Genomic DNA, 13115 nt, shown 5'->3' with positions numbered 1-13115 from the left:
AGAGAGAGGGGGGGGGGCGGAACCGACAAGTACAGGACGCCTGTATACTCCAGTCCAACGCGCATACGCACACCTCAACACACACACACACACAAACATACAAAGACGCACACACTACGTTGATTTCGTGTTGTTTATTGTCCCTTTCTTCGCCGTCTGACGACAAGTTTCAACTGGGCATGAGCACACGGGCGAATTCCTCTCACGACTAGCTCCGCTTTCTACCCCACTGTGTACTGCGCTCCGCCTCTTTCGCTCTCCAGTTCGCCCACAGATTAACGTATGTCCCTCCCGCATCCGTACCTTCTCTTCAAGGGCCACTGCTCTTCACTATTTTCTGTTTTCGCTTTTCTCAGAGAGAACAACATTATGCTTGCTTGGTATGTGTTGCCGCTGTCTTTCGGAAGAGCGCTCACCTTCTTGCCCAGAGTCTGTGTGTGTGTGAGAGAGAGTCCATTGGTGACTAGAGCGTGCCGCGTTGCTTCTTGTAAGTCGAGGCGTGGTAGCCAGAGAGAGGACGCAAGGCGAAGAAGCAGGGCAGAGAGAAAAGGGCACCAGATGAAGGCGCATAGGCGTTGCCACAGCTTTTCGCGTAAACCCATCGACACCTGCCCGAAAGCAACGCAGCCTCTCCCTCGCACCGCCACGCACGCCACACATACACAATACCCGGCCGCACGCGTAGACTTCCACGCCCCTTGTTCATTTTTGTTGTCGTGTATATGTTTCCCTTTTGTTTTTTTTTTTGCCGTCTCATTCGGTTCAGTGCAATGGGGGGCACCTGTGCACGACAGTATAACGGAAAGCGGCGTGTCGTGAGCACCAAACACAACAAAGGAGTCACGGCAGGTGAACGCGACTCGTCGAGAGCGCAGACGACGTGCATCACAACGAAAGTGGGGAAATGCCCACCCGGCACAGACGCCCTCCATTACACAACAACAAAACTGTATATATCAGAAAAACAGAAGCGCGCAACGCGGAATGTGAGGCGACGAGAGCGCACTGCCTTCGACGTCGGTCTCACAACAACGACAAGGAACGGCATCGCTCTCTCCCGACATACTAGAAACAGAGCAAAAAGCGCGCCGCTACCACACCGTGCGGCGCGAAGCACTCCGTCCGCCACTGGAGCGGCTATCGCATAAGAAACAACAGCGATGCTACGCAAACGCCCGCAAGGGGGTCTTGCTCGGCAACGGCCAAGATCGTTCGCTCTCCGTCGGTCACAGGGTATCGAATCCTCCATTTAAGAATCGCATCAGATCTTGTTCCAGGCAACGATATCAATCGACTGCACCTCGTCCTCGAAGCCCATGATCATCTCCTCCAGGTCGTCTCCAGACACCTTGTCATCCTCGATCACGACCAGCTGCTGCAGCTTCTTCACGCCGAACGCAACGGGCGCCAGCTTGTGGTCACCCCACACCAGGCCGTCGCGCTGAATCGCGTGCAGCTTCTGCGCGAGCGCCTCCAGGTCCACCGTGTCGTCCCACGCCTTGATGTCGAACAGGATGGACGACTTCGCAATCACGTCCTTCTTCGCCTTCTTCTTCTCCGCGTCCTTTGCCCTCTTCGCCTCCAGCGCCGCCTGCTCCTCCTCCGTCGTCTCGCCGAACAGGTCGATGTCGTCGTCCTCTGCAGGAGCAACAGCCTTCGGCGCAGGCGCGGGCTTCTTAGCGGCAGCAGGCGCCGCCGCGGCAGGCGCGGGCATGCGCAGCTCCGGCGCAGCAGTGCGCACCGGTGCGCCCCACGCCTTGCGCTCGCCCTCCGTGTAGGTCGCCATGTTCTTCACCCACCGGTACAGGCTCGCGTGGTTCGCGCCGAGCAGGTCGTTGAGCATCCTCACGTCCTCCGCCGTCGGCTTCGCGCCGCCCAGGAACAGCTTGCCGCCCAGCCTCGCCTCCAGCTCGGCGGCCTTCTTGCTCACGTCCTTCACAGACATGCTGGGGTGCGCGCGCGGTGCGGGGGTGGTCAGGGGGGGGGGGAAGAAAAAGCTAGGAGAGCAGCACAGATTAGGGGGTGTCGACTGCGCCAGCTGCAGGATAGACGGACGGCGTGTGAGCGAGGTGCGTGGAGGGTGAGAGTGGGGGATGCATTCTTGAAGTGCGCAGCCGCGAGATGTCCCAGCAGAAGAGAGGGTGGAGAAAGAGAAAGGAAGCGCATGAATGGAGACAAAGAGCATCGAGAACTCATAGAATTGTAGTGTTGCTACTGCACAAACATGACAACCGGCTGCACACCTGCACCTGTTGCCAGTAAATGAATGCTGGTGCAGTGTACTCATAAATGACTAGATTGACCTGTGAAAGAAAGAGCCAGGTTGAGAAGTTTCAACGCCGTCGCCGTGGCTGTCTCTGCTTTTCTTTTTTTTCCCCCGATGCTGCTGCCAGGGTTAAGACGGTTGAGTCACTGCCACGACTACCGGCATAACCGTCATGCGCTTCGCGTAGCTGCACAGTCGTATAGGATGAGGTCTGACCTGCATGATTGTCGAGTCCTTGCGGATACGTATGAGAAGACACAGACACGTGTAAAAGCACACAATCATGCACAGAGAGAAAAGCCCACAGTCCAGAACGAATGGCAGAAAAAGGGAGGTAGGAAAGAATGCACATGCATAGACACACACAGAGAGAGAGGTAAACAGCAACATCAACAGCCAAAGTACTAAAGACCCCCTGCCCACGGCATCGACGGTATCCAGTACAGCTCAGCTCCAACACCATCTCTGTCGACTGACGATGCTCGTAACTGTACAGACATACACACGCACACACACATTAGTAACGTACAAACTACTGGCCGCCACGGATACTCACAGGAGTAATTCGTCGCTTCGTTTTGTCATCGTTACAACAGTGCAGCAGCACAGCACAAGAAGAGCGACAAGAGCACCGACAAGCACACACGTGGTAAGAGGAGGGAGAGAGAGAGGGGTGTTCTTTCAGCGTGTCATTCCACAGCGGACTTGTCAGGAAATCTGCGCATCCTTCCGTAGATCATTTACCTCTGCGCCACCACGGCTAAGTTCCGGGCGTCTAGGGCAAGCCGTCTGCCGTTGAATCCGCCTATGTGTCGAGCGGGCTCTTCTCAGCTTGTTTCATCCCTTCCTCGCACACGTGCCGCGCGGTAGGCGCCAGACGGCCCTGGGTGCACTGCATGCCCTGATCCGCGCGGGCCTCGTCTACATTCCTGCTCGAGGGTAGAAGCGGTGGCAGCTGTCGTGCGGGGAGCAGGGGGTGGTCCAGGTGCATACCGGATGAAGTCAAGGAGGTCGGCCAGCCTCAAGGTCAGGGCCCTCTGCGATCCTGTGCCCTGCCTGTACGTCATGCTTCGCCCTTCATCGCCTCAGGCCACAGCATCCTACACTGTGGCTTGGAAACTCTTCGCATAGAAGTCTGGAGGACTCGATGGCCCAATCCGAAGGGCTTTCGTCAATGCAGCTGAGGCCTGTGCCTCATCAGCCCACTCGGTAGGATGTGGGAGTTGTAGCAGACTTCGCATGCATGCACGGTAGGGTTCATCACTCTGCATCCCCGCGCGCCTGTTTCAGCTGTCGCCCCCTGCTCTTGCCTCCTGGATGTCTTGCGTGGATGCCAACACAGCATGCTAGCTCTGCTGGACAGCCCGTGTGCACAGTGCTCGCACTAGTGGGTCCTGGGCCCTGTCTCAGGACGACGCTGTTGTCTGGAAGGAGAGGCTTTGCTGTCTGCCTCCTCCGTTTCCATGGATGACAAGGGATGCGTGTCTAGACAGCGCGCCCGGGTGGGGATACGGCGATGAGTTTATAACGGCGGGGAAGCTTTGCCACCGTGTGCATCCGCACGCCTTTCACAAGGACGGGGTGGGTCAAGGGTAAGGGACTCGTGCATAAGGTTGTGCCTGCGCACGAAAAGTTCATGGTTTGTCGCCCTGAGGGGGTACACATGGGGGGGGGCAGCCATAGACGCTCCACAGGTGCGCCCCATGCAGGGCGAATGAGATGTGCGTAATCAGGTCACTGCATGCAAGATCATAGCGTGAAATAGTGTGTGCTGTTAGCTTCGAGCGATCGGCAAATCTCGCGTTGCATATCGGGCACAAGGCGGACAGTGAGGGGAACGAAAAAAAAAAAACGAAAGAGGTCGCTAGTATGATCGGTGCAGCGCAAAAGCCCCGACACGAGGGCGCTCAGTCAATCATTTTGTCGAGTCTGCTGCCCATATTGTTGTCCCCGTCGTGATGAGCAGTTAGGCAACGGAGTGCTTTCGCCTAGATGAAAAGCATCCGTCTCTCTCGCTCTCTGTACAGGCGCCGCACGAAGCACACACGCGCGCGCAGGGCGAGCAGGCAGAGTGACAGCGAAGCGAGTGATGTCACTCTGCCAGGTCGGCTGTCCTATTCTAATGAGACTCGCAAGGAAATCCTGCTAGGAAAAATGCGAGACACACACACGCATACGCCGACTCGGAGGCAAAAAGCGTTCCAACCTCATAACGTATTTCCACACCCGACGCACCGGCATCTACACACACACACACACACACACACACACACACACATACACACACAGAAGACACGGAGGGGAAAAAGAGAGAGAGGGAAGCGGATGATGAGGAAACCGGGCACGACCCGCTCTGCACAAAGCAAAAGAAAAAAAAGGAAGAGAAGCACAGCGGTGACCTTAGAAGTGGCTGTGGACTAAAGATGACAAGCGTGAAAGGAAAAAAGCTTCGCGAGTGACTTAGAGGGGGAGCGAGAGAGAGCGAACGACACAATAAAAGGGCAGCGAGCTGGTCCGAGTCAAAAAGAGAGTGAAGGGGGAGGGGGCAGGAAGAAGCTCTGGCGAGTTTGCGAAAAACAAGGGAGAGATAAGCATGTGACAGTAACTAGCCACTGACAGAGAGAAGGAAAATCTAGGAACGTTTGCCTCGGTAAGCTGCCTCGATTCTACACTGGCCAAAGCTATTTCACCCATGACGGGGCCTCCTCTCCCTTATCCTTAGCCCTCTCCCAGGCAAGGGAAGCGAACATATAGATATAGATATGTCTATATCAGTTGAGATACTGTATCCAGACACGTGCTGCTGTTGAACGCCACGCGAGCCCCCCGCCTAATAGGTGTGTCTCTCTCGTCATCCCCCACACTACTGAGTCTCCGGCGGGCCCCACAATTTGCGCTCCGACTCTGTGAAGGAAGCCATGTTGCGAATCCAGCGATGAAACGCGATGTTGTTCTCGCCGAACATTTCGTAGAACTTATCCACGTCCTCCTTCGTTGGCTTCGCACCTCCTAGAAAGAGGTGACCATCCAACGTCGTGTTGAGCTCTTCCGCGGCGGCGCGCGCCTGCCTGATGTCTGCCACATTGGTGGGGGGCATTATGGGCTTTAGAATGACCAACTGCGTGAAAAACGGGGACCACCAGTCACGCTGCGAATGCCTCAATGGCGAAGGCTTTCGTAATCGGCGCAAGGAATAATAATAATAATAATAAGAGGAGGAGTAGTGAGATGCAGAAACGCCTTCACTTTTGGATTCAACGCCTCCTTCCTTCCTTTTTTCACCCTTCTCCACATTGTCATTGTGGTGTGCACAGTAGCGGAACAACAGCCGCAACGGTGGAATGGAAAAAAGACGTACGGAATAACGGCGAAAAATGTGGATGTGGTGTGTGTTGGGGGAGAGTTTATGTGGTCGTCATGATGGACAGCCAAGAGGAACACGGCAAGTCACGCGTGTGTGCGTTGCGCGAGTGTTGTTTGATTCACGCGAGTGAGCAGGGCGGCGCGCCAACATACACAGTCAACAAAAAAAAAAAACGAAAAAAGAGAATAAAGGGAAAGAGGGGAAAAAGACAAAGAAGATGATCGGTAAGCGCACTTAGGAGAGAGAGAGAGACAGACAGACAGAGAAGAAAAGCGCAGCTGGTCCTGAGTCCACTGCAGCATGGGGGAGTGAGAAGGGGTGATAGACTGGGCACGTCGGATGGCAAGCCTCGCTCAGGCACAGTCCAAGACCGCCGCGTGGTACTCACCTGAAATATACTGTGTCCTTTGCTTTTCCCACGCTCTTCATCCCCAGGTCGAGCTAAGCCGCCGTCTGGGCGAGCAAGCGGAGAGAGGCACAGACAAACAGTGTGCACCCATACCCCCTGGCGCAGGAGAAAGAAACGGTAGTCTCGCTGCCTCAGCTACTGAGTTCGAGCAAGAGGCAGGACAGAGAAACCGCCGCCATCCCCACCACTCTGGTAAACAGGAAGCAGCGCACGCTCCTCTTGAGTGTCAGGGAAAGAAAAACTTCGAATCCGTGCAGAGCGTAGGTGCCCATCCGTCCTCGGATTCCCGAGGAACTTCAGCCCCCATTGCTGCCTTGGCATATCACATTGGTACTAAGAGGTTTGTGCCGCGGACAGAAAGAGGGCTTGAGCGCCGTTAGCCTGACGGTGCATATCCTGGTCTCTTTTATGTGAAGTACGAGTTGCACGTGCACACGCCCACAAACTCGCAGGAAGATGTGAAAGGATGAAAGCCAACAACCACTGCGTCCGATCATGTCTTTGCTTTCCTCTTCTTCCGTTGTTGTTGTCACTGCTTGCCTGCCGCCTCACTGTTTGACTTTACAAAGAAGGAAAAGACACACAACCCCGAAGAAAAAAAAAAGGGGGGCCACCTGCCTGCTCACACGTGCGCGTACCCACAAACGTTGCGGCACCCTCGCCATATTGATGCACGTCCCTGAAGCGCCCTCATGCCATGCACTGCGTGAATAGGCATGGCGAGGGCAAACACTTGAGTGGCATGCACGAGGGCAGCATAACCTGATCTGCATTTGCCTTGTTATTCTCCGTCTTCAGGTAGAGAGAGAGGGGAGGGGGAGGGGGGTATTAATAAGGCGCACCAATCAGCGGTGATTAACTAAAAAGAAAGGTCGGAAAAAGGTCATGGATTAAAGGGGGGAGGGAGCGAGACAGAGGGGGGAGACTGTGGCAGAGGAGAGCAAAACGGCCCATGAAGGCGAGACCAGAAACGCCCTCCTTTCTCATCCCCCCCTCCCCTCACCCCAGCGGGACAGAGAATAAAAATGTAGAAAGAAAAAACACACAACACAACACAACACACGGCACACAGAAGAACGCAGAGAGAGGAAGAGAGATCCGAAGACGATAGACAGAGACAGAGAGAGAAGACGAAGCAACACGCACACCTTACCTGAACCAAGAACTGCCTCCTCTTAGCACGTCTAACAAGAACAGTGCCTTCTACGTGTGACACTCACTCCTTTCTCTGGGTCCTCTTCGTTCCCTTCCCACCACCACCTTACACTCTGTCACTCACACCTCCGTACTGCACGCGCCAAGCATCAGTAGCTCAGTGTATGAGTGTGCGTGCGTGTGTGCGCTGGTGCTTATGTTCTCCTTTTTCCTCAATTGATCCCTGCTGCTTTACTGTCCCTTCTCCCTCAACCAGCGCTTCACTTCATGGCCGATGAAAGAGTGAACTTAGAATAAGAAAGAGTGGAAGAATGGAAAGTATGACTCTCTGCTCGTGCGACTGAGTGAGTGCGCGATGACGCTCGCTAGAGCCTCTCTTTCGCCACACCCTACCCGCTCCAGCTCTTTTCTCACGTTCACGAGAACGCAAAGGACCCAAAACGCAAGACACACCAACACGCTTTGATAGAAAAAAAAAGCTTCTGCATATAAGAGGCACAACATGCACGCCTCGACGAATCACATCAGATCTTGTTCCAGGCAACGATATCAATCGACTGCACCTCGTCCTCGAAGCCCATGATCATCTCCTCCAGGTCGTCTCCAGACACCTTGTCATCCTCGATCACGACCAGCTGCTGCAGCTTCTTCACGCCGAACGCAACGGGCGCCAGCTTGTGGTCACCCCACACCAGGCCGTCGCGCTGAATCGCGTGCAGCTTCTGCGCGAGCGCCTCCAGGTCCACCGTGTCGTCCCACGCCTTGATGTCGAACAGGATGGACGACTTCGCAATCACGTCCTTCTTCGCCTTCTTCTTCTCCGCGTCCTTTGCCCTCTTCGCCTCCAGCGCCGCCTGCTCCTCCTCCGTCGTCTCGCCGAACAGGTCGATGTCGTCGTCCTCTGCAGGAGCAACAGCCTTCGGCGCAGGCGCGGGCTTCTTAGCGGCAGCAGGCGCCGCCGCGGCAGGCGCGGGCATGCGCAGCTCCGGCGCAGCAGTGCGCACCGGTGCGCCCCACGCCTTGCGCTCGCCCTCCGTGTAGGTCGCCATGTTCTTCACCCACCGGTACAGGCTCGCGTGGTTCGCGCCGAGCAGGTCGTTGAGCATCCTCACGTCCTCCGCCGTCGGCTTCGCGCCGCCCAGGAACAGCTTGCCGCCCAGCCTCGCCTCCAGCTCGGCGGCCTTCTTGCTCACGTCCTTCACAGACATGCTGGGGTGCGCGCGCGGTGCGGGGGTGGTCAGGGGGGGGGGGAAGAAAAAGCTAGGAGAGCAGCACAGATTAGGGGGTGTCGACTGCGCCAGCTGCAGGATAGACGGACGGCGTGTGAGCGAGGTGCGTGGAGGGTGAGAGTGGGGGATGCATTCTTGAAGTGCGCAGCCGCGAGATGTCCCAGCAGAAGAGAGGGTGGAGAAAGAGAAAGGAAGCGCATGAATGGAGACAAAGAGCATCGAGAACTCGAAGAGGATTCTTATTTACACTTTAAGCGGCTCAATAATGCGTCGCCCATCTTCTTCCTCAGCAACGTGTCTTAGTCACTGCTCCAACTGCAAGCTAGGTGCATACCTCCGGTGGATAAGACAGCGAGCTAAGAATGACACACAGCCACAGCCGCTTGAAAGAGTGGCTGGGGAGTGTCAAAGCACAGCTGAGGCACAGCCCCACATCGTTAAGGTGGCCTACGATATACTTCTTCGGGTGTTGTGCGTTGCTTGTGATGTTTTCCTTCTTGTTGAATTTGCCGATGGATAAATATGCAGCCGGTACAGTCATGCGAAAAGCTGGACACACCGCAACCGGCAGGTGGCTGTGGAGGCGAGTCTATCCCGCGTTCAGGCAATACACACGTTTGTCCGCTCAGCAGCGCCCTGACAAGGAGGTGAGAAAGAGGTTTGGTAAAGATAGAAAAAGGAGCAGAACAAGCGACTCACTGCTGCGCGTCTCACAGTGTGCTCGCTCCAGTATCGGCGGTGGTAGTGGTAGTGGCCGTGGTGGGAGGGTACACACGGAGCGTTCGCACGATAAGCTTAGCTTGCTCGAGGAGGGAGCCGATGGCAGAGCGCAGGTCGCGCTTGGAGGCTGCCTGAATGGTTACTGCAACGGTTCGCTGAGAGGGGTCCTCACTCCACCAGTAAACCTCCTTCGAAGTTCCAGTAAGGGAGGGGTCACTCTTCAGCACTTTCAACAGCACGCTGGCAGACGCCGTGTCGGGTAGCGGAAGGCGCAAGCCACACTCAATCGAGAGCTCCTTACTCCTGTGAGTGGTGCTGCATCTCTGCCAGGCGGTGCTGCTGGAAGAAGCGGTGGGTTGAGCCGGCATTAGCGTGGCCCAGCAAAGATCAGAGTTCTGCAGAGAAAAAGAAACTGTTCGAGTAGGGCTCAACTACTGCCTTTTCATTTCTCGGCATAGCAGCGCTGCCCTGCCTTGTAGTGCTGGGTACTGCACTGGCACAGTACGGTGGCACCTGAGCTGGATCTCAGTAGTGGGAGCGGGGAGGCGTGAGAGGAGAAAAGCAGCATCAAGTGACCATAACAAGAGACCGAGAAAACAGGCGTGTGGTGGGCGTGTGCTTGTGAAATAGGCTTGGGCAAAGAGAGACTGAAGATAAAGACGAGAAATGAAGGGATAACAACGCATAGCCATATACCCGGCGATAAAATACTCACCGATACAAAACTGCAGAGCTGCGGCGGGAGTAGGACGAGAAGAGAATGCAGCAGGCTCTTCTTTTCCGAAAAAAAAAAGGAGAAGCCTTCTAGATTCATCCTCACCTCCACATCACAACCACTCCCTGTTCAACTTGCCTCCTCTCAAGTCCCCAGGTGTCTCAACTCTTGAGAGAAGGACTAGCGCCTAGAAGGAACGGGCGGTAAGCAGTGAAGATGGGAGGGGCGCGGTGGCAGAACAGCTGCAGTCAGGTGCGTGTGTGTGTCTGTCTGTCACCATATCGAAAACTGTGGATTCACGTCAACATATCTGCTGATAATCCTTCAGTACCCTGAAAGTTCCATGTTCCTTTGGGTCTGGGTGTATGTTCGTCTTCTCGCTCCTAGAGCAACTCGGCCACTCGGACGCACCGCAAGCGGCCAACAAGGGGGTGAAGGGAAGAAAAATGAGCAATAAATAATGAAAGAGATAATGCCAGAGGGAGATGAGAAGAGCAAACGAAGACAACCAAAACGCAGGCATACACGGAGAAGCCCGCCTATCAGCAACTTTGGACAGGAGAGAAACAAAAGGGAGAACAAGAGAGGAAGAAAGAGAGTAACTTGAAAAAAAAAAGGCAAGAGGAAAAGGGAAAACAACTCAGCGAGCGGCGACACTCACGCCCAAGACGAGGGAGGGGGGGGAAGAGCGTGAAAGAGGAAGAAGAGAGACTCTGTGAGAGAAGTAAAAAATGAGCGTACACATGGACAAGAGGCAAACAGGCGTTCTCTTTTGCTTTTCCACTTTTTCCTTGATCTCTTGTTCCGCTGCTGAGGTTCCTCTGGCACCCAGGAGTGTCTTTGTCCATGTGTCTGCATGTATGAGTGCAGGTGGTATATTCCATGCGACTACGAGGCAAAACACACACACACACACACATATATGTACCGACAACGCCTCTATCGCCAAGGGCACACACACGCACGCACATACATGAGAACACACTCGCAGATGCGGAAAGAGCAAGAAAGAGAAACAGCGAAAGGCAGCGGAGGAGGGAAAAGAGCTGCTGCGTTCCTTTTCGCAACTGCATTACGTGATCTATGCAAACACTTCGCGAAACGAAAAAGAGAAGGGAAAGGTGTCCCACATTGAGCACTGGAAGAACAACATCAACCTGGCAGAAGACAAAAAACACACAGACACACCACACGCGCGTAAAATGGAAACGGCAGCAAAGAGAGGAGAATAAAGAAAGCGACGTAGAAGACGAGACCTAAACCAAAGGAAAAAAAAAAGAAGAAAAACAGCCAAAAATGTCAACGAGCAGGAAAGTGTACATATAGCTAAACGTCTTGAGAAAACAAACGAGAGCTTTCGCTAAAGAAAAGGGAAAAAAAAAGAAATGAAAGATGGAAAGGGCAAGGCACGAGAGAACGAATACGCAAAACGCACAAACTTGTCTGTGTGAACTCATGGGTGCTTTGGGGGGGTTCCTCGGCCAACTCGGAAATGGAGTGCAAGCGATATGTAGGAGTTGTTGATCCACGCTCAAGTGCTTGGATGTAGCTAGGTAGATATGAATGCTCGTGCCTGTGTGGGTGTGCATGTGTGTGTGTGTGTACGCATGTCTCAGGGTGTTCCAAAATGAGTGATGCCAGCAAACGGGCGTCTTTTCGCGGGAGTGATCCCTCCATCTTTTTGTGGTCGTGAATTGACCTCCACTTCGATCCACAAGCAGCGCTCGCCACAAGAATGAAAGAGTTAGCTCCGCTTTCTGCTTTTTTTTCCCCTCCCTCGAGCTCACGGATGCTCTGCACTCCTCCTCCTGGGACTTTGGTGCGTCCCTGCCGCTTCTCACTCACTCTCGATTTATTCCTTCAAACAGTGTTCCCTAACTACACTGCGCCCCCTCGCTCCAAGCCACGCGTGCGCATGACCAACAGCTACACAAACACACATTGCACACACTAGTGTACATCAGCGAGAAGAGCGCACGAGGGAAACACTGAGCGCCAGACAGACGCACCCCCCCCCCACGCGACGAAGAGAACGGAGGAACCTTCATGAAGAGCAAGAGTGCTGAGGGAAACACACGTGGTACAACTGTGGGATAGAAATGAGAAGGCCAAAACAACACAATACAGCAGCCCACGTATAATACACACAAAACCCCCACAGAAAAAAAGAGGTCGTGACGGGAACAAACAAGCGATGCCGCAAAGGTACCACGTGAAGGAGGGAAGTGAGAGAGAACAAAAAAAAAGGTAAGAATGGTGCAGACGGAAGGGAAAGGCATCAAACGATGAGGAAGCACACGCCTCAACACGGAAACGACGAGCACGCGCATATTGCCCACGCATCATCTTCTCTCTTCATGTCTACTTTCGCTTTTGCTTTTTTCCTCTTTGAGGAGGAAAAAGAGAAAAGGCATCCCTTCGACATGAGCTTGAGCCTCCTTTCCTCTTCCATACCTCAAAATCACAAGAGCGTTTCAACGCCTGAGTGTATCACCCTTTCCGCCTGCAGCTCAGCTTCGCCTCTCCCATCCATTCCGCCGTTAGCGACACCCCTAGCCGATACCTCCTCACACGCACTCATCACCATGCCCCAGCTGATGCAAAGCAACACAGCTAGATGGAATAAATAAGCACACAAAGAAAGAGAGGGGAAGTGCGAGATCACATGTGTTTTCCTCATTTCTCAACGTGTCCCTCCCCTGCCATTGAGCAGGACTCGAACGCCACGCCACCCCCGGTCCGCCACACGCCCATCGCGGCGTGCGAAGCAGCCGCAGGCACGCGCCACAGCAGCGCGCCGACCCAGTCATCCCAGCACCGTCCCTGCCTCAAGCCCCACCTACACGATCCGCAGCTCGCCCCCCGGTGCAACCGCAGGGGCGGCTCAGGCGCTACACACCAGTGGGCAGCCAGGGCCGGGTGGGGTGCACTTGAGCCATGGCGACGCCATCCCCCATCGGGTAGGTGGCACAACCCTCTTCACTGTCGCGGGTCGCTCCCACGCAGCGCCCAACACCACCAGTCTGCCAGCATCAGCAGCGATACATCGCTCCAGCCTCCCCACGGCGTAGGCGCTTGGCCCAGTCACCACCAGAGGTGGCTCGGCACTGGCAGGGGGGGGACGGGGAGGGGGGCTGCCTGGCTTCCGCACAAGGTGAGAGTGCGGAGCCCTGGGGATGCCGCGTACCGAGGTGTCCCTCCGCCATCAGAGGGGCGCCACTGACCGAATAAAAAGAGCAGACAGAATCAGAGCACAA

General features: G+C 55.0%; 4 protein-coding genes across 4 annotated transcripts, besides 2 other annotated features; all 4 read right to left on the bottom strand.

Moving 5' to 3' along the window:
• Positions 1 to 1261: 1261 nt before the first annotated feature.
• On the bottom strand, positions 1262 to 2287 carry LPMP_200870 (translation elongation factor 1-beta, putative; the record flags this gene model as incomplete). The annotated part of the gene is made up of 1 exon (XM_010699984.1): positions 1262 to 2287. The coding sequence occupies one exon, from the start codon at positions 2285 to 2287 to the stop codon at positions 1262 to 1264; it is 1026 nt and encodes a 341-aa protein (XP_010698286.1).
• Positions 2288 to 2944: 657 nt separating this feature from the next.
• Positions 2945 to 4089: a repeat region.
• Positions 4090 to 5129: 1040 nt separating this feature from the next.
• Positions 5130 to 5363, bottom strand: LPMP_200860 (25 Kd elongation factor 1-beta, putative; the record flags this gene model as incomplete). Its single annotated transcript, XM_010699983.1, has 1 exon — positions 5130 to 5363. One exon carries the CDS (start codon positions 5361 to 5363, stop codon positions 5130 to 5132), a length of 234 nt encoding a protein of 77 aa, XP_010698285.1.
• A 2355-nt stretch (positions 5364 to 7718) lies between these two features.
• Positions 7719 to 8300, bottom strand: LPMP_200850 (elongation factor 1-beta; the record flags this gene model as incomplete). Its single annotated transcript, XM_010699982.1, has 1 exon — positions 7719 to 8300. The coding sequence occupies one exon, from the start codon at positions 8298 to 8300 to the stop codon at positions 7719 to 7721; it is 582 nt and encodes a 193-aa protein (XP_010698284.1).
• An 833-nt stretch (positions 8301 to 9133) lies between these two features.
• On the bottom strand, positions 9134 to 9511 carry LPMP_200840 (hypothetical protein; the record flags this gene model as incomplete). The annotated part of the gene is made up of 1 exon (XM_010699981.1): positions 9134 to 9511. One exon carries the CDS (start codon positions 9509 to 9511, stop codon positions 9134 to 9136), a length of 378 nt encoding a protein of 125 aa, XP_010698283.1.
• A 3027-nt stretch (positions 9512 to 12538) lies between these two features.
• Positions 12539 to 13075: a repeat region.
• Positions 13076 to 13115: the final 40 nt, after the last annotated feature.

Source organism: Leishmania panamensis, assembly GCF_000755165.1.
Source record: "Leishmania panamensis strain MHOM/PA/94/PSC-1 chromosome 20 sequence".
NCBI lineage: Eukaryota > Euglenozoa > Kinetoplastea > Trypanosomatida > Trypanosomatidae > Leishmania > Leishmania panamensis.
The sequence above is the reverse complement of the archived record's forward strand: the minus strand, read 5'-3'. Positions and strand labels throughout refer to the sequence as shown.